At 55.7% G+C, this 21053-nt stretch overlaps 1 protein-coding gene across 3 annotated transcripts in view; it reads right to left on the bottom strand.

The window, feature by feature from the left end:
* The window catches only part of SLX9 (SLX9 ribosome biogenesis factor), a 30826-nt gene extending 19355 nt beyond the window's left edge, over positions 1–11471 (bottom strand). For 2 of the 3 annotated variants that reach the window (XM_045196494.2, XM_045196499.2), the window contains exons 1-2: positions 11185–11471; positions 7625–7733 (exon numbers count right to left, since the gene is read on the bottom strand). In XM_045196494.2, coding sequence (XP_045052429.2) covers positions 7625–7733; positions 11185–11322 — 247 coding nt within the window. In that variant the 5' untranslated portion in view covers positions 11323–11471. The remainder of the gene's footprint in view (positions 1–7624; positions 7734–11184) is intronic. The other variant, XM_024560000.3, reaches the window with a different exon arrangement.
* Between the last annotated feature and the right edge of the window lie 9582 nt (positions 11472–21053).

Below are 21053 nucleotides of genomic sequence, written 5' to 3'. Positions count from 1 at the left end.
GCTCACCCGGACTACGGGAGCGCGACCAAAGCCCTCTGCTCTGCTCTCATTGAGGAGCCTCGTGGAACAAAAGGCAAAGTTCCAGCAAGGAGACAGACGCCTGTCCGCCTGCCCCAGCACCACCCGTGCCCGGGCAGCCCATCCCGCTCTCCCAGTCCTCATCAAGTCACCACGCTGCCACCAGTGTGGGGCGGGCAGAGGACAGGAACTGGTTTCACAGGTGCTGCGTTTCAGAAGGGCACAGGCATCACAGGATACATTCTAACGGAACTGTGAGGAAAATCAGTATGTAGCCAGCCTTTCTACAAAGGACGTCAACAACGCCGTGCGAAGGTGCTGGCACACAGGCAGGGAGAGAGAGCTGCAGGCTACGGCTGGCGTGACCCGAGTCGCGAAACACAAAGGCACCTGCGCTACTGACAGTCTCCTCGCCACAACGATCAACACAGCCTGAGACACAGATCTGGGGGGAAATAAGGCAGAAATCGTTCACGCCCCTTGGAAGGTCCCAATGGATTAATATGTAAACCAAAACTAAAGCCACAAAGGCACTACAAAAAACAGAGAAGAGTGACAAAACACAAGGAAAACTTAGACTTGACAGCATACAAATTTAAAGCCTCAGCAGGGAAAAGAAAATTATGTGAACAAATTCAGAAGGCACTATAGACGGGGGGCGGGGCAAACATCTTCCGATAACAAAACAGGTCCTTCCTATGTAAAGAGCTCTACCCAACCAGTAAGAAAAAGCCTAGGAGAAAACTGGGAAAGGAACAGAAATGGGCTGCTCCGGCAGAAACACGGCCGGTGAAGGCTCATTCGAATGGCACACTCTACAAACCAGACCCCACTGTCCACTCTCCACATGGCAGAGCCCGCACCTGCACCCGGCTGGCACAACCAGCGGCAGACTCGTGCACACCGGGTGGAGCTCCATGGGCAGCGCCTGCGCAAGGCACACTGGCACTGTCTACTGGCATTTTCGGTGTCCACACGTTTGCCTCAGCATTCCACCGCTATAGTTATTTTTTTTAAGATTTTATTTATTTTTAGAGAGAAGGGAAGGGAAGGAGAAAGAGAGGGAGAGAAACATCAATGTGTGGTTGCCTCTTGCACGCCCCCTACGAGGAACCTGGCCTGCGACCCAGGCATGTGCCCTGACTGGGAATCAAACTAGCGACCCTTTGGTTTGCAGGCCGGCACTCAATCCACTGAGCCACGCCAGCCAGGGCCTCCACCACTATAGTTTTATCTGCAAACGTATTCACTCATGTTCACAGATGTGCAGTCCTGTCATCCAACGAATCTTGACAGCTGGAAAAACAACAAGGCCAGTGTGTACTGACCATCACCGAGCCCAGGTGTGGGGAAGTGAGGGCCAGGGCACGCCTGTGTGCAGAGGCGCGGGGATGGAGACACCTGTGGTGGTGATGGCCGCACCGAGGCCCGGCCCTCAGTTTCCACACTGATGTGCCCCACGTCCCGTCCTACTACTGAGAAAGCAGTGGCGTGGGCATCAGCTCAGGAGCCGGTGGTGGGTGGGCTCCACAGGGAGGCCCCAGGGTGAGAGGACGGCCCAGCACCAGGTAGCCGGCCAAGCAGCCGGCACACAGGAAGGCCGGGCCGCCCGCTCTGGGCACGGCTGGAAGCAAGCGGTCGCCCACAGCGGGTACAGGCGTAGGGACCGTGCTCCGTTTGCTTTTCTCTGTGTCCAGGTTTTCTTCATTTTATACTGCGCCTTTGTAAAACTGGGGATGAATTGCCCTAATCAGACAATGTCCTGGAAGGGAACTGGCAGATTACGAACCCAACAGCCCCATCGCATGTTTTTCAAACCCAGCCGCCCGGTGTTATGGCTAATGCCCCCCTTCGTTGCAACACCTGCTCGTAATGAACCCGTAGGTGCCCCAAACCCTAGGGCCGACTCCACAGAGAACCACACCATGGTCCGGTGATCGCTGCAGTATTTAGAAGGCCGTGGGGCGACCTGCAGTTTCAGTTCTGTGGCTGAAAAGCTGTCTTCCTTCAGAGGTGGCCCCAGGAGGACAGATGGCCCCCCAAGCCTCCAACCAACTGACAGGAAGGAATAAGCAGCACCCCTGGGTGAACAAGAGGGCAGGAGCCCTCCTGGGGGTGCAGGACCCAGCCTCCAGTGCCCCCCCACCCCACGCAAGGAAGACTGTCCTGCCACGGCCTGCTCCCACCCAAGAATGACAGGAGTGACTCCTGTCCGGCCCCCAATGCCCCCTGCTGCCACCACCACCCTGCCTGTCTCTATCACCTTCTTGAGATTATTAACAGGAGGGATGGACCCAGGGCGAGCTTAGGCCACGATGGGCTTGGCACCTCGGACCCGCCCACACTGCATCTCTCTCAGCACAGGGTGCACACACACACGCTCTCGCAGGTGCCCACAGGCCACGGGTCTGTCTTCCCACACACCACTGCCCGAGGCTGGGAAGAACTCGCTGGGACACGAGCAGCTGCAGCTTGTTCCGAGTGGGGGGAGAGGGGAATTCATGCACAGCGCAAGGGCCCCCACGCAGCCACAAGCAATGCCAGGTGGTCCGTCCAGAACTGGCTCCTCCGACGCAGTAATCCCCTCTCCACATCCTCTACTCTAGTTAGTTCCCCTTTCACAGCGGCAGGTGGGGTGGAGGCGAGGAAGGGAAGCGGTCTGGCGGAGTCTGTGCAACCCCTGACTGCAAGGCTGGAGGAAAGCCGGGAAGAGCCTTTGAAGCGGTATTTGCGAAAACCTCTGAACAACTCCTGGAAAGCCCTTGGGTCCGTGTGGGCTCCACAGCACCTCTCCAGAGGCAGGACGGGCCTCTCTGATCTGAGCTTGGCTGGAGGAGACGCAGCTTTGCTGCCCTCTGCTGAGCAGCCCTGCGCCTGCACCTGCTCTGGACTGCACTTCAGAGGAAACCCCCACGGTGGGTCAGAGGCACAGAAGAAGGAAACGGAAAGTGCGGTCACAGTACTTGCGGTCTCTCTGCTTGCGGGACATGGGGGTCTCAGCAGCACAGGCCTCGAGACAGAGAAGGCAGGTGCACATGTCCCGGGTGTCCCTGTAGCAAAGTCCCTCCACCGCGGCCTCCTTGTCCACTCACCACTGCCACTTCTCCAACCTCTCCCACTAGAGAGCCCAGCAGACGCGCTTCCAGCGCAGTCCCTTGGGGCCTCCAAGCCATCCAGCGTGCTGGCAATGCTGAGCCTCTTCCCTCCTGTCCTTCTGCTCCTGTGCCCCTATGCAGGCCTGTCCTCCTGCAGGCCCATCCCACCCTGGCCCCCTCTCTGGGCACGAGTCTGGGGCTGGCGACGCCCACCCAGGCCCCAGGATGGAGTACTGGCACCGCACCCCAGGTGCCTGTCGGAGAACTGCACGGGCTTGTTCTCTGCAACTTCCCAGCATTAAAGGAATTTAGGACTAGAAATAGAACAGGTGGGGAAGCGACCTGTATGGGGGAGGAACGCACTGCCATACATCCTCAAGTCCCCCTGCCAAGAAAGGACACAGAGGATCCAGGAAGCTGCTTCACAGGCAGGTCCATGAGCCCAGGGGCCCTGACCCTCAGACAAAGCCAAGCTTGGCTGGTGGTGGCTGGGGGTCATCCGCAAGGGGGAGTTAGGTTGGTGGTAGATGAGGTTGTCTGCTGGGGTAGTGGAGGGGGAACAGCCTCTAGCTTAGTGGTCCCCCACAGGAAGCATGGAGCCCCTGCCTGCAAGGGAGACAGAAGAGAGACAGGGGTGGGGGGCAGACTGGGCACCAAAGGCCACAGGGCTCCAAGGGCTCCGTGAAGAAACCCAGGAGCAGGCCACCAGCAGAGCAGGCCCCACATGTCCTGAGGCTGCGAGGCCTGCAGAGGAGCACATCTTCTGGAGGAGGGGGGCACACAGGAGCCCATGGCGGTAGCAAATCGGACGCTCACCCACCCAGGGAGATGGCCCCACAACCAGACCAGGCTCCCCTGTCGGTGGGCTCAGCCTCTCCCAGTGCACACGGGCGGCGAGGCAGAGACACAGCTGCAGAGGCACGGGGACCAGTTCTATTTGTGACTCAGCCCAGGGCGAAGGCCCGAAGGAGGGACGTGTCTGCGCTAATCCAGGCAGACAGGCGCCCTCACCTTGCCCAGGAGATCATTGAGCAGCGAGCGCATGAGTCATCAGATGACACTTTCCACATGACCTGCCCCTGTCCCAAGCCACCAGGCCCAGCTCAGGCCTGGGCACCATTAGGCCCTTTGTTCCCCTGCCAGGTCTAGGCACTGGCCAGTAAGGAGGCCAGACCAAAGAGCTGCTGAAGAGGGAGGCTCGGGTAGGGAAGAGGCTGAGACACAGACACCTGCACCAGGAACCTGGAGCATCTGGACACCTTGGGGCTCCAGCAGCTGTGGGACCCGATTGGGAGACCAGAAGTACTTGGGTGAGCAGAGCGCAGAACCACAGGCCTGTCTGGGCTCTGGAACTTCACAGAGACGACAGATGAGAGGGCTGCTGTGTTCCTGTGACTGCCAAGCAGGATCCACCAGGCCCTGGGCCAGGGTCCCGCACTTGGCAGCATCAGAGACCCCGAGGGTGTGTGAAAACAAGGCTCCCCAGGTCTGGGACGAGGCCCCCGAGGTGCTAGTGCTGACCTGGGGTGACCTCGAGGTGGGTCAGAGCTTCGGCTCCTTTCTCCGTGCAGGTATGATGATGTCCTGCAGAGAACCACCCAGCAGTGCCAGAGGGAGGGCAGGCCTCATGGCTTTCCCATTCCCAGCTGGGGCCTCACAGCTCTGAGTTCGGCAGAGGGAGGGGCTGGCGCCCACAGTTTAGCTTGGCCTCTCCCAGCACTGCATCCTTGCCTATGAAAGGGGACAAAGCAGGCCAGCCCCTCACTGACACGGGAGTACCGCTGGGCAGCATGGCTGAGGAAGCCCAGAAGGACCCACTGGGGAGGCCCACGCAGCACACCTGCCGACAGATGTCACACTCATCTGATGTGTGAGGAAGTGATGGTCCTGGGAAGCTACACAGATGCCCCCAAATCCAACAGCCAACAAAGCACAACACCAGGACTCCAACTCAGGTTTGTGACTATAAACTAATGCTCCGTCCCCTCCACTCTCTGCAAACTGCTCCGGGACACTGGCTGTGCACAGCTGGCTTCTCCTTCTGGGTGCATGCACCACCAACAGGCAAGGCAAAATGCCAACCTGGACCAACAAGGCAGGGCCCATGCTACAGGCAGAAGGCAACCCTGGCCCCACACCCACCAGGGGAGGTAGGAAGGAGAGAAGGCCCAGGGTGACAGGCAGGAGAGGCGGGAACAGCCGCCATGGGAAACTATCAGAAGACGGCATTTGTTGCTCTCTAGTGGAATACCTGTCTGAGCCGTTTAAAAAATCCTAGCAGAGTTTTGCTATGAAACGACAAATAGGTAACCACAATAATACATAAAGCGCTTATTCAAGGTTAAGAAAGGCGATCAGAACCCCTCAAATACCCAGACAAGCTGTAAGAGAATCAGTGAACACAGACAACTATTTGGTCACGTTGCTCACCAAAGAAACTTCTGTAAAATGAGGACTGCCAGCAATACCCGCTCCAGGGGACGCTTTGTGGCCATGAAGGTGAGGAAGGTCGAAGCCTTCCCTCACGAACACCTTCCTCCGTTCGTTCCCCACATATTTACCGTCCCACGGTTTGGGCTCTGCAAGACTACAAACGCACTGTTCTTCGCTAAGACGTTGCAGAAGCCGGTTCTCATCACCCCTTTGCGCTTCTGGTTGTGGCTGCATCGCCTGCGTGACCTGCACTGCACACATGAGTAAACTGCTTTTCTCCTGCTGGTCTGTCTTTTATGGACCTAATTTGCAGGCTCCCTAGGAGGGAGGGGGAAGGATACTTGCTCTCTGCAGTTTCAATGCAGAAAGGGTGGCAAGGAGAGTCAGATACTCCCCCCCAGCGACGTAACAAAAGTCCAGAGCAATGATGCAAATAAACACTACCCCACAAAAGATGTCTGATACACGAGGTCAGTCCAGAGGGGCCTGGCCATGTGATGTGAAAAACAGAAATGTTTATTGAAGAAGATACAAGAAACACTGAATGTAGGACAAGGACACCTCAGTCCCCTTCAAAGCAGGCTCGTTGGGACCTCACACAGTCCTCCTAGTCGCCATCAGCTACCCTGTCATATTTTCCTGAATCTCATTGATGGTCTGAAACTCATTCCCTTTCAAGGTGATTTTAGTTTGGGGAAAAGCCAGAAGTTACAGGGCGCCAAATCTGGGCTGTAGTGGGGCTGAGTCACCTGGGTGGTTTGATGTTTCACCAAAAACTCTGCACAAGATGTGATGTGTGAGTGGGCGCATTGTTGTGATGAAGCTGCCAATCACCAGTTAGTTGCCCATAGCTGTGGCCTTCTGCATCATCTGAATAGTTTCCGTGGAAAAATGTTCAAGCTTAATGCAAAATTTGATGCGGATTCATTGCTCTACCTACTCAGTCATTTGGAATGTGATAGTCACACAGTACAAATGGTCACTCAACAGCATCTATTGCCCCACTGACTAGTACAGTGAAGTCGTCATTGTTCACGCATGTGCATTGGCTGCACTCTCCTTGGCTGGCAGGTTACATTGATGTTGAGCAAACCATTCTTGTTACATTACCAGGGGCTGGACTTTTCCGGACAGACCTCCTAAGTCAAGCCAATGAAATATCACATCTTACAACTCTAAGCTGTTTACCAACTGTAGACGGAAACCTGGAAAACGATGCTAAAAGTATGGGTGCTGCTTAGTCATCCAACAAGAAAAGTCCGTACATATTTCACTGGAGAACCAACCATGAGAACAAAGACTGTTAAAGCAGTGAGACCAACAGGACAGCTACGTACGAGTTTAGAGAGGACGTGTAGTGGGAGGAGTCAGTGGCGCAGATGTGCCAATAAAGTACAGTAGGGTTACAGAGAGGCGAGACCAAGCAGCCCTGCCTGAGGCCTGAGGGCTCTTAATGAGGTTAGACACCTCTAGCATGTTAAATGCTCAACCAAATATGTGCAGCTCACACCTAGGCAGCGTTAGGGTTTCTCTCCAGACTGGGTGGTGCACCCTCCCAGTCCCCGAGAGCTCACTCCACCCCAGGGCAGCGTGCAGGGGAGCAGAGCCGCTCCCCACCTCTGGGATGCTCAGCTGGATCAAAGAAACGCGAGGAAAAAGGTCGGGAGGGGGCTGCTGTGCAGTGCGGGCCCTTGTTTGCTCCCTGATTTTTACAAAGATGCTTTACGAGGCAATTGTGGAGATGTGGGCACTGTGTGTTTATTTGATAAAAAGAAATGACTGCTGATTTGCTTAGATGTAATAACAGCATTGTAGACAGCTTTTTTTTAAGAACCCTTACAAACAGATACTAACGAATTCATGAAGGAAACTGCTTGCTTCAAAACAATGCGGTACGGGTGTGCTGAAGGTGGCTGATGGGCACATGGGATTTCCTTACAGCATTCTTTCTAGTTTAATAAATCTTAAACTTTTCCATTAATAAAAACCTTTTTAAAAGGCACAGGCAATTGAAACTCGCCCCGACCCATGTGCGTGAATAACTCAAAGCCGGATGGGCACCACGCAAGCCCTCGCACCTCTCCTGATGGAAGTAACGCTCCTCGCGTCCAGGTCCAGCTTCTGCACCAAGGTGCCGGGGTCTATCTTGGTCCTGGCAAAGATGTCGGTGTTCACGAAAGCCCACTCCTACAAAGGAAAGAAAGAAGACCATGTAAGACTTGCTACATGGCTTCTTGGTGAAATGCAAAGCCCATCAAAAGGTTGGGAGACCCCAGGGCGAAGTCCTCAAGCTGCGCAGGGACTGGCCCAGCTACCCTTGGAGGAGGATCTGGGGAACCTGTCCTCACTCCCCAGCAGGGGAGCCCGGGACCCTAGGCTCCCCTTGGCTCCCCTTCTCACTCCTGCAGCACTCTCCCGCTTCACATCCCTTCCTCCACCTCAGCACTGTCGCTCCCAGGTCTGCTTCCAGCCTGCACTCTTCCCTACATCAGGGTTCAGAACCCTCCACGTCACTCTGCGCATCACACGTGCTCACCCAGGTCCCACCTCCCATGCCCTTCCAGCTCATTCCAGGGCCAAGCTCCTGCACAGGTGCCTCGGGAGGAACTTCAGCACCCACCCCCAGGAGAGTCACACACCAACGGACAGGAAGCGGATGGCACGGAAACTGGCCTGAGCACCTGGCAGAAAAGCCCTGGCTCCTGGGGGTTTGCCAAGCACGGTGAACAGGAGACCTCAGAGAACTCACATGGGGAGCAGTGCTGGAGCCTGGGGACAGCGGGCAGAGGCGAAGGCCATTTCAGCTGACACCCCCCGCAAAGCAGAGCCCCGGGCCACCTATGGAAGTCTGTATACACCGACACTCCACGTCTCTCTGTCCCTTCAACGTTCTCCACAGTGTACCTTTTATGTCATCACTTCACCTTCTGGGGCGTAATATAAAAGGTACTGATGTCACACGGACTGCTTGTCACAGATAACAGTGTCATTATGTGACTAGAAATCAGAATTCTGTTCAATGATCTATTCCACGTTAAAGTTCAACAGCCACACTTGCTTTTAATACAAGGTCTTTTCATTGCCTTGTGTCTCCAAGTCTGCCTCGTCTTGGTAAGGTTTTCTTCTTTTCTCTCTCCTGTTTGGTTCCTTTATGTCTTTCCTGTTGTAGGCAAACCCAATTTTTCGTCTCTGTCTAATGACTGTTTCTCGCTTCAGAGCAGTCCAGTGCTGAGGCTTATTCTGTCTGCTAACTCTCACTTATGGTGGGTTGCTTCCTTATCATTTTAACTGCAGTCTTGGGTCCGGCAGGATTTTATCTGCTGAGGGAATCCCACCTGACCTGGCCAGCACAGGCAATAAAAGCTGGGGCTCGGGGTGTGGCAGACCATTTCCCCAACTACCATCTAACTGGTGAAAATTATAAATCTTATTAACAACAGAAAGAACTTATGGCATATCAGGAACTGCTGCAGGAGCTTTATCCCTTCCCCCAGTTCCCAGTCCGTGGCTGCGGTTTCACGGGCGTGGAGGCAGCCAGCAAGTCCCCCACCCCACCAAGCTGCACAGACTCCATTCCAAGAAGGTAAGGCCAGAGAAGCAGGGTTTCCTCCCCGTCCCGCTCCCCTCTCACTTGTTGGGCAGACACTCCACCCCAGGCAGAGAAGGTCTAAGGTCCTGGGTTCTGACTGTCCTTACCGAGCTCCGTAGAGTGAAGCTACTCACAAGCCAAGGAGATTAGGGGCCTCCTCCCAGCTCCACTTGTAGAGAGGGGTGTCACCAGGGAGAAGCTGAAGCCTCCCCTGCCTCCGAGGAGGGGACTGACTCTATCGGGACAGAATGAGGAAACACCCGTGCCTGAGGGTGGTGTGGGGCATTGGGGACCTGTGCAGACTGTGCAGCTCACAGCACCGCAGTGCTGGTGGCCCCCAGCCACCTGGCCGAGCACACAGAGTGTAACAGAGAGAACACCAAAAAACAGCCAAGAGCCCTCTCGGGATCGCAGTCCGCCCCGCAGTCCAGGCTGCACCCTCTCAGGAGCAACCACTGTAGGATGGGCACCCTGGAAAGCACGCCCAAGCAAACACCATGCAGGGCGAAGGGCCCCGGGCACAGGGGCCCAGGCACAAGCCCTGAGCCAGTGCTGGCTGAACGATGCGGGGCGCAGGCCCAGGAGCACCTGCAGGAGATCGCCCGTGACAGTCTACAGGCTGAGAGGCCCTAGGCCACGCTGGCTCAGGAACGATCAGGGGAAACTCAAGAGCTTCTGGTCCCTGGCTGAAGGTGAGTCAAAAACAAACTCCCAATGGCAAAAGCAGCCTGCGGACCTCACACGCATCCAGTGGTGAAGGGCCAAAACCTAACTGGACAAGGGGCTTACCCACCCTCTGACCAATAGTGGCTTGTACTGATCCAGGAAGCCAGGCGAAAAGATTGAAACAACAACAAAAATACGAGCAAGGAGACTGAAAGCTGCACGCTAGAGGCTGCACACGGTCCAGAGCCAGGCCAGTACACAAGTAAAAAGACCAGGCAAACAGCAGCGGCCCCCTGGGGGTGCCACAGTGCACTCCCCACACGTCCAGTTTTCCACAGCAACCAAGTATGACGCACGCAGAGTAACAGGAAAGCGTGACCGAGGTAGCTGCAGCTGCATTAAAGGGCCTGCATGTTGGACTTACTAAGACTTCAAATCAGCCATTGCAAATGAGGCCACAGCTCTAAAAGGGACACTGTCTACAGAACTGCAGGGGCGTGTGCAATGATGTCTCAGCAAACAGAGCCTATCAGGAAGACAGAGAAACTATTAAAACATAAAATAAAGTCTGGAGTCAGAACATACAGTGATCAAATTTCACTCGAGGGGTTCCACACTAGAGCTGAACCACCAGCAGAAAGAGTCAGCAAATTTAAAGAAAGATCGATGGAGATGATGTCATCTGAAGAAGAGAGAGAAAAAGAAGAGAGCATGACAGAAAAATCAATGGAAATAAGTTTACAGAATAGCCTTAAGATGTGAAGATGCGGGGAAACCTGCCTGAGAAGGAGCGACCAGGCCAGCAGGGGAGCCCCACCCACTACACACCTGACTTCGATTACAGAACACCCCACGCACCCCAACAGAAGAATCCTCCACGGCAAGGAACCACCGACCACAAGCCCAACAGGAAAAGCTGTACAGGCCATCTCCTGCAAGAAACCGGCTCCCCCGGTCTCAGCCAATGAGAAACCATCACCACCTTAAATTTTTCCTTTTCTTCAATGGCCTTTTGTTCAAAACAACCCCTCCAACTTCCTTCTTTTTTCCGTAAAATGACTCCTTTACTTTTCTGGACTTGCCTGTGGCTTTTGCTGCAGCTTGCTGGTCCCAAACGTCCCAAGTTGCATTTTTTGCAGCTCAAGGCGCGGGGAAAGTCAACCTCTCACCCGCTATCTCAACGTGAAATGAATCCACCAAACGTCGCGGATCCAGAAGGCACGCAGGTGGAGAACCACAGGCCAAGAGCCAGCGCACGACCCCCCCCCCCCAGGCGACACAATGCGGCGCCCCAACCCACCCCCGCCGACCCTGCCCCCATCCCAGCCATCTCCGTCCTACACACCCCCCAGCCGTCAGGGCTGCCCGCGGCCCCTACTTCACCTTTGTCCCCACTCCGCCGGCCGAGGTCTGCGGTGGGGCGGCCTCCTGGGCCGGAGGCGCGAGGCCGGGAGCAGACTCCCTCGTGAGTCTCACGGCAGCCTGGTGCACACGGGCTCGCAGCCCCCTCACTTTCCCCATGTCTCAGGTTGAGAACCACAGTGGACCGGAAGCAGCGGGGTGCACGAGGTGGAGCCTGCTGGAAGCTGATCCCGCGCTCTCTCAGCTCGGAGGAAACGGGAGCCCAGACGCCAGGGTTCCGATATCCTCCCGGCAGCGACTGTGTAGTCGCTCGGGAGGGGCGTGGCCGTGTATCCCACCCCGCCCCCGAAACGCCCCGCCTCCCAGGCAGTCACGGTCTAATTGTTGGAATCCAAGCAGCCTCCTTGCGATTTGGGTATGATGAACGTGGCGCTAGATGGAACAAGCTTGTGTGTCTGTGCGTTTCATACAGTCTCCAGGGGAGAAAAAGAATCAGAAGGCTGGGGCAAGGGCCTGCGTATTTTCAGAGGTGGTGACCCGGAAGATCTGTGACTGAATGTGGCTGAATCTAAGAGAATCCCCAACAACCCTTGCCTGAGCTAGTCCATTTGTTTTATTAACTGTGACTGAACCTTTACTTTGTATCCATCTTGTATTACAGCATTTCATTTACTCCTCAAAAGAAATTCCTTTTAGCCCTGGCCCATGCCACCCAGTTGGTTGGAGCCACATCCTATAACCAAAAGGTTGCAGGTTCAATTCCCAGTCAGGGCACATACCTAAGTCATGGATGTGTTCCCTGTCCAGGGGCAGGTGCATGCCACCCCTGGTCTGGTTACAAAGGATTCCTGGTCTGGGTGCCGGTGTGGGAGGCAACTGATGGATGCTACTCTCTCACATGGAGGTTTCTCTCTCTCTTTTCCTCTAAAAGCAATGGTGTCATCTGTTTAAATGGGAAACGTGCTGGGAAGCTCCAGGACCATAACCTGACTGGGTGAGCCTTGCTCTTGTGATCTCTGCAGCCTGCTTTCAGGCTCCTGTGCACCCAGGAAAACAAGAAAGCAAGCTTGAATGGATGTGACTCTATAGTTCTGTTGAGGCCACTCGGGAGCTCAGCCAGGACAGGACACACAGCACCTCCTCCAGCCCCACCTAGGAGCCCAGCAGAAACTCAGCCACAAAAAGTGGGCTTTGGAGCAGAACAGCCCCACACAGAGCTGGGCGCCACTTCTCAGGCGGGGTGAAAAGGTGTTTGCCCTGGTGTGTGGTCTCCCTGCTGCGGGCAAGTCAACACTCTATTTTGGCTGTTACAGGCCTGTTCGGGGTGTGTGGGAGCTGGCCTGTCCAGTTCTGGAATGTCCGACATGGACAGGACATTTGTAGACGATGAAGGCTCCTGAGCACACCAGCATGGATCCAAGCTGAGGCCAGAGAGAATGTCCCCGGAAGAACTCTAGAAGCCAGCCACTGGGCGGGGCCGCCCAGTGTTGGCATCTGCTCAGCGCCTCCCAGACCAAGTGCTTGAAAGGAGAACTTGGCCTTCTTTGGAACCTCCGGGAAGTGAGGGTGTTGGGCCAACATGTGGGCTTTCTGGAATGTGGAGAAGGCCATGATCACCCCAAGTCAGGTCCCCACCGATCCCATGGGACCTAAGACCTCTTTAAGGGGGTGTCATCAGAAGTGTAAGAAGCCTGATTCCAATCCGTTCTCTGAGGGCACAGCGCAGGTCCCCAGCTGCACCACCATAGAACAGAATGCAGAGGTGATTTCTGCTGATGAAAGTCATGTGGGGCAAGCTATGGGCATGGCACACGGCACAGAGACAAAACCCCGCTGGCATCGAGGACTGTCCTGCTGGCAGCCCATGCAGGGAAGCTACGGAACATCCCAGAAGCCCAGTGTGGCTGACCTGATCTCTCACACACTGTATCCTCTACATCCAACCAGCCTGGTTTCCTGAGTTATTCGAGGCAGGGAGACCCCTGGCTCCTGGCGGGTCCCCTGCCGGACCCAGCCAGTGACATTAGCACCTGAGCAGCTCCAGGGGCCTTCGAGACAGCCTCAGTTTCAGGCTTCCTTTTTTCTCCCTGTGCAATCCACGCTGTCTCAGTTAAAGGAAACGAATGTGAACTGCTCCAAAATGGACCTGTCACGATTTACAAAAACCCTGGGATTCCTTCTGTCTCCGCCTGCCCGCTTATCTCCCTTGGGACCACCTGTCTGGGCTCTCCACACCACACCCTAGGACTCGGACTCTTCCATCTGCAGCCCAGGTCTTTCTCCTTCTCCATCTGAAAGTTTCCTGGGAATCTCAGAGGGGGATCCTCGTTCCCATCTGCCCCAGCAAGATGTTCTCCTTCAGGAAAAATGGCACCATTATCCAAGCCCCAAAACAGAGGGAGGTACCATCTTCACTAGCTCCCTGTCACATCCACCCCAACAGCCCCTTCCACCCCTCCAAACCCCACCCCACTGAGCTCCTGCCCTGGCCTTCTTTGGGTCTCCCTGCCTATTCACTCCATTCTGGGCCAGAATGGACACCCCCTCTGCTTTCAGCCCCCCTCTCTACCCAGAGGGCTCCCAGGCCATGATATCCCTGGAAAGGAAATCCTGGCCTTGACCTACCAAAGCACACCCTCCTCCGCCCTCCCTCAGCTGCTCTGCTCTTCCCAGCACCCAGCCATGTTGACCGTCTGTCCCCTGAGCTGTCTGCCTCCACAGGGTCCTCAGGACCTTGGTGGTCCTCTGTTCCCAATGCCTGGCTGGGGCTGGGAAGGTAATTGTTTGTTTTTTTCTCTGACTCAATCTTTTGTCACCTGAGGGCGCTCATGGACCAAGAAGGACGCACTCTTTGCTACTCTACAGAGCTGGGGACACGAAGGGAACATACTCAGGGGTGCCAGAGGATCTCGGTGTCTGGCTGCTTCTCCCGGACCCCAGGCCCATCGAGCCCCCACAGCACACGGACCACACAGGAGCTGTAGGGGGTTCTTCACACACAGGGGCCTGGGGGCCTGTGCTGTTGTGGGAGGACAACTTCTGGGACATGCAAACTCCCCCTGCCACACGTTGCTGTCCACCCGGTCCGGGGCCCTCTGCCAGGACTTCCTAGTGAAGCACAGGGTCTGCTGTTGGGTTCCTAGACTCCCAGGGTGCGCGTTAGAGCTCATGACAACCCATGAACAGCAGAGCTGCTTTTCCCGACACGACCAGTGACAGTCCCGGGACCTGGAGCTCCAGGGTCCACTGCATCCCAGGCTTGCCTGGCCCTGATGCAAGGCCATAACCACAGGTGTCCATGTGCTCAGTGTCAGGCCTTCCTTTCTGGGCTGCTTATAGGGGTTGGCCACCAGCCTCCTGGGTGCAGCCCCCAGCCAGGTTAACCGGGCTCCAGATGAGCCTTCCTCAGCCAGTGTGGGCCTGTGGAAGGCGGAGGCTTGGTGAACAGGCCTTGGGTGTCTGATCAGAGGCAAAGTTCTGAGTTTGCCCCAGCCCTTCCTGCCTGCTCCAGCTGTAGTACAATGAGGAAAGGAGGCAGCTTCCTCCCCTCCCACCTCCTACCTCCCACCTTCTTGGGGAACCTCCCTTGCTTCCCCTAGGAATCAGCCATGGGAAGGAGGCACCTTGTTCTCGGGCAGGCCTCTGAGACCTGCCCAAGTCTCAGCGCTCAGTGGGCTCTGCCCACTGCTATGGGCTGGGAGACTGAGGCAGGTGGCCAAGTCCCACTATCCTGTGCTGGCCTGGTTCTGAGAGGGGTGCCCAGGAGTACCCCCAGCAGTCTCCCAGACAGAAGGGGGCAGCAGGTGAGCAGCTGCCCACAGCAGGGTGGAGGCGGGTCGCCTGCACCTTGTGGAAGCGTGTGCCTCTTAGTCCCACTACTCGCAGGAGGCACCCTGGCCTTGGGGACCTGGTGCGCTAGGCTGCAGGTCACCTCCAACCCCCTGGACCTGCAGACTTTGACTTCGGTTTAGGGACATCTGGGGTTTAAAATGATCAGTTTGGGTCTCTATTGGACAGGTTGCCATCTGAGCATCCACCTAACTGGGCGCTTTTCAGGGAATCACCGCCCTTTTGGCACCTGGGGCACGGAGGTGGGTGCCCAACGTGTACATCTCTGCACTCAGCAATGGGGGGTGGCCAGGCCCCCATGTCCACACCCAGGAACAGGTCAGGAAGTCGGATGCAACCTATTTGAGGCTGTGGAATCGCGGCATTTGGAAAATCCCGGGGTCAAATACTGTGCCAGACTCACTGTGGGATCCCTGGGGCCATTGGGAGGAAGTAGGTGGGACTGGAGAAAGAGGCCTAGGGAGGAGGTTGCCCAAGCCAGGATTTCGACAGTGAGCTCTGCCACCCCAGGGCCCTTGGGGCCTGTCCCTGGTGGGGGCCTGACCTTGTCGCTGTCCAGGTGCCCCTCTGCCCTCCACATCCTTCAGCTGTGATTCTTTCCTCTCCTTCCAACCCTCCACCAGCTCCTTACAGGGCAGGCCTGTGGGGCGTAGATCTTTTTGGTTTTGTTCTGTATCTGATTAACTTGATTTACCATAACATTCTTTTCTGACTATAAAACTAATAGTTGGCTATCACAGATAATTTGGAAAATACAGAAAACCATTTGAAATGCTAACCCCCCTTCGATCCCCTTGCTCAGAGATGGCAGGGCCTGTGGGCTGGGCTGAGCAGTGCATAGGGCCGGCCCCTCCCAGCATGTGTTTTCTCTCCCTGGGTCAGGCAGCCTGTTTAACTTGGAATTTTCATTGTTGCTCAAGTGTGAAAAGGATTAGGTCTTCCTGGTAACCACCCAGCACGCAGCCCACAGTCTCAGCTCTATCTGCCCAGCCTGGCCTCCCACTCGTGGGTGACCTTCAGTGGGTCACTTCCTGTACGGATGAAGTCACACCCAGATGAGGACAAATGCTCTTTCCCCAGATCAGCCTCTGCCTCACCCCTGTTTAGCCAACATCAGAATAAGGTCCCCTCTCTCCTCCCCCTCCGCCTTGTGTGATTTGCCAGTCTTGCTGGGCCGGCCCGGGCACTTGGCCCTGACCCCCACCCCACTGCCATGCGTCCCTGCTCCGCTGAGAGCCTCACATGCTTCATCTCAGTGTCCTGAGAGGCAGACCCGCACCCGCAGTTTGCAGAGAAAAAGGTACCTTTCCGTAGCTGGCCTGTGGCCATGCAGCCACCTGCCCAGTCGGCGCTCACTGGGCACTCAGAACTTCAGTTTGGACTTCCCAGAGCCCAGCCACATGGGCTACCAATGCTCACGTGCCCAGCTCCTTCCTGTGCCAGAAGCAAGAGAGCTTGTGGGTCCCACGATGAGAGATGTGCTATTTTTCCTTAAGAAAGAAAAATATGAGGGATAAGGAAGGTAGAAGACAGCTCCCAACCTGTAGGGACTTTCCAGGGAAAGGAGGGCAGGATCTTTCTGGAAAGGTCCTCTGGACTGAGAGGCTGTTTCTGGACTGGGACCCAGAGCCTGAGGGGAGGGGGGCAGAGGAGGAGGGAGGTAGTCAGAGGTGGAGCCCTTCACCTGCGGGCGGGAAAAGAGGCCCTGTCCCAGCCCTGGTATCTGCAGGAACTGGAACACCCAACCTCGAGGATCTGAGAGAGCAGGGGCCCCAGATGAGGTGTTTCGGTCCCCTCTGGACCTTTGCAACAGCATCCTGAAACTGGCAGAAGAGGCCAGGAGAGAAGGTTTAGAAGAGAAGGAAGAGACCCTTGGGGTCCCCTTCAGCATCTGGAGGTCTCTGTTCTGTCCCCTGCCTCTGATGTCCTCTTATTCTTCCCCAGTCCCAAGTGCCCTCTAGATGCAGTCCCGGTGGGGCCCAAGATTCATGGTCTGCTCCTGACTTTGTCCCTGGGCTGATGCTCAGGCCATCCAGGGTGTGTTAAACAGACACCAGGGCCAGCCTGAGGTCTGGATCTAGTGGTCTGGGTGTGGACCAGTGGATCAGATCTGAATTTCTGACAAGAGTCCAGGCCCGGGATTTCCAGTGTCCTGTGTGCAGCTCCCCATCCCCCCCGCACTATCCTCACTCCCCCAGAGAATCCCTGGTCTAGGGCAGGGTTCAATGACCTGCCACCCACAGACTGGCCCTCAGCTACGCTCATTCATTCACAGGGGGCTGAGGCTGGCTGCCCTGGCACCGCGGCAGCAGAGCTGAGTCATTGTGGCGGGAGCCATATGGCCAGCAAAACCAAAAACCTGTACCATCTGCCCTTCCCAGAAAAAGTTTTCCCGCCTGGCCCCAGCGGGGTCACCACGGCTAACGTTCATGGAGCACTTCCTCTGTGTCAGGTGACGTTCTGTACCTTATCTGCTTATAACCTCACACAGTGTCATTGCGCAGTGGTCATCGTTCCCATCGGCCAGTGCGGGGACTGAATTCCAGTGGGGCTGGGTGTCTCCATGCCCTTCACCTCTGCCCAACCGATGTGCCATGTGTGTGTGTAATGTGTCACCCAGGGCCAGAAGAAGAGACAACTCCTTACAAGTTAGAAATGAGGCAGGGAGAAATGAGGCCCTGGGGAGATAACATTTGGGCTGGATCCTTCAGGAGGGGAAATAGGGGGCACAGGGAGGGTGTTGGGTGGGACAACACAGGTGTGCCCACGAATGAGTCAGATAATTAGATTTGGTTCAAGCAAGGTGTCCCCAGTGGGAGGGAAGTTGAAAGTGGGCTTTCTCTGTAGACCTTTCCAGGGATTGAGGGAGAGTGGTGTGAGAAAGAATTTCTCAGACAGTCCTCCAAAACATCAACCTGCCCCAAACCCGCCTTTTCCTGGGGAAGGCAGAGACAGGCGTTCACCCCACCCCCCACCCAGGAAGGCCTTGGGGGCCAGGCCTTGCTCCATATCCTCCCTACTTCATGCTCTCGATGCTCAGAGAAGGCCAGGGTCTCATCAGCCCCGCGTCTCTAGGAGGGAAGTGGGGAAAGAATTTAATTCCTGTCTATGACATGCGAAGAACCCAATGCAGAAAAATTAAATTGCTCCCCCAGGTTCAAAAGTTAAAAAGTAGAAGCACGAAATCCAATGAAAAGAAATTTCTCTGTAAGTCCACATATAGACCCTCCCCTCAAAAAAAAAGCTGTGATTTTATCCAAAGCTCCATGATCTCTGGGACCACGTCTCATTCTTCTCTCCACTGTTATACATTTTATTTTTTTATTTTTTATTTTTAAATTTTTTTAATTGTTATTCAGTTACAGTTGTATGCCTTTTCTCCCCATCCCTCCACCCCACCCCAGCTGAACCCACCTCCCTCCCCCACCTCCACCCAAAACTATGGTATATTTGCACAATGGAATTCTACGCAGCAGAGAGAAAGAAGGAGCTTATACCCTTTGCAACAGCATGGATGGAACTGGAGAGCATTATGCTAAGTGAAATAAGCCAGGCGGTGAGGGACAAATATACCATATAATCTCACCTTTAACTGGAACATAATCAATAGAAGAAAAAAGCAAACAAAATATAACCAGAGACCTTGAAGTTAAGAACAATCTAACAATAGCCAGGGGGGAGTGGGGCGGGGACAGTGGGAAGAGGGGATTACAGGAGCTACTATAAAGGACAAATGGTCATTCTTCTCTCTACTGTGTACATCTCCTGGTACCTGCTGTGTGCCAGGCCCTTTGCAGGACTCTTTCGCATGTTCTTATCTGTCTTTAGGACATGGAAGGTGTGAGGGAGGAGGGTGAGGAGTGAGGGAAACTGAGGCCCAGGGAAGGAAAGGGACTCAGTGTCCCCAGGGTGCCATCACTCCTGGTGGGCCAAGCCCTTGGACCTCGAGTGTGAGCTCTGTCTCTAGCCTCCGCCTCCACTCACCCGAGGCCCGGCCCCACCTCGGGACAAGAGGAGCTTGGAAAGCACCTGTGAAACCGAGTCCCTCAGTCCGGGGTCAGAAGAGGCAAACCTGTCTGATAAAGGCAACCCAGACCTTCTGCGGGCACTTGTCTCCAAAGATGTCCTTCATGGCTCTGTTTGGCATTGGTGGAAACCATAAATCGAGTGGGAAATGGCAATCTGATGAGCCCCAGGAAGGAGAGGGGTGCCCCGAGCCTGGGTTAGAGGGCGGTGGCCCCTCTGACATACCAGAGCCCCACAGGTCAACACGGCCTCCTGCCAAAGGGAGGAATTCGATTCCAGGGCGGGAAGGCATTATGCCCTTCCTGTTCTGGCAGATGAGGGTGAGCTCCCAGACCCCGTGCAGCATCCCCCCCCCCCCCCCCCCCCCCCGTGCAGCCCGTTCCTCTCCGGAGAGACGTGGGACGGTTTGCTTTTCAGTCTGCGCTCAGTGCTTTCCTTATTCTAACCATGTAAATGCCAGGCATCACTGAGCAAAGTTCACACACTATAATTACATTTTCTTTCTTCTGCAACTCTCTGGGTCCCCCCCAGAGTTGATCATTGCTTCACTTTTTTGCTCACTGATCTCCTTTAAATTTAAAGCCAAGTGTCCGCCTCCCGACAGATCTGTAATACTCTGTTCAGTGTGATTTCCCGCACGGACAAGCCTATCAGTTAATCTCTGCATTCTTATGAAGGTTGGGGACCCCCTGCTCAGTCCAAAGGCCATTCCCTGCACCCCCCACCCCCTGGGTGCTCTGACACCACCCTTTGGGAGTCAGGAGAGCAGGAATGCCACCTCTTCAGCTATTTCCCACTGACGGAGGAAGGAGGACGCCAAAAAGAGGAAGGATGAGGAGAAGTGGGCTTGGTGGGGGTGGTGACTGGGTGGGAGGTGAGGCTGGGGCGTCCAGCCAGTGATCAGCACAGAGGTAGCTGGAAACTCCCAGACTCTGGCATCCCTTCTCTCCGTTCTAAGTCACCTGGCTGCCCCTGTGTGGACATGGCCTGGATTGCAATGAGGAATCTCCATGGCCCTGGCTGGGTCACTTCCTGCCTGTTGCTGTGGATCTGCAGGGCATGGAGCAAGAAAGACTATTTGGAGCACTTACCTGAGGCCACACTGTCTCCTGCTCTGCACCCGCATCCCCAGAGGTGTGCCTGCCCCTCCCCCACGCCCAGCAGCAGCCTCTGCAGACTCCTGCCACCCACCCTCTGCCTCAAAGGGGCAAAGGGCGCAACTGCTGAATTAGCACTGCAGGAGGAAGTTACTGGTAGGAAGAAATTAAAAAGAAAATACCTAGAGCAAAGATGGGGGAGTTTCAGAAAAAGACTAGGGTTGGGTTGCTGGGAGAATTTGCTGGCCAGCTGGAAGGGAAGTTGGCACAGGGGACACAGGTGTGAGAAGGAAGAGCTGAGAGCTGAGAAAGTGCTGCCAGCAGCCTCCTGTCCCCTGAATGTCCTCAAGTCACCCCAGGTGAGATTGCTTTCTACCTTTGGGGTGATGGGTGATGTAGGGGGTGGGGCTGGACCCTAGGCCCCTCCTCTGATGGGCGGACCCTGGTTCCCTCAGCTCACTCAGCCCCACCCACCGACACAGCACTATGGGCTACAGTGCCTGCTGCTCAGACCTCCAACCCAGCTTTGACTGGTGGCACAGCCCCCCCCCACCCACCTCCCCTCCGCCAGCCAGGGAATCTCTGTAAAGTGGGCCTGGGTCCCCTGGCCTCAGACTGCCCATTATGAAAATACTTCTAATCTTTAAACCATCACAAAGGAGCCCCCTTTCTGAGCTCTCAAGCTCTCGGGCTGTGTGTTGTTGGCACATGGCTGCGTGGGAAGGAGGACTAGGTCGCCCAGGCCTGTGTTCAACAAAGAGATACCATCCTCCTCCATTCTACACTCACCTGGCTGCCCCCTGCACCCCCACACCTGGATTACGCTTCAGGGGCCCCCTTCCATTCTGCCTTTTACCAGGGCTGGCTGGGACACGCCTGTCTCCTGACTAGGCCCTGACGTTTTGCACAGCTCAGGCT

Source organism: Desmodus rotundus, chromosome 2 (genome assembly GCF_022682495.2).
Source record: "Desmodus rotundus isolate HL8 chromosome 2, HLdesRot8A.1, whole genome shotgun sequence".
Lineage (NCBI taxonomy): Eukaryota > Metazoa > Chordata > Mammalia > Chiroptera > Phyllostomidae > Desmodus > Desmodus rotundus.
This window is presented reverse-complemented; position numbering and strand designations above follow the sequence as displayed.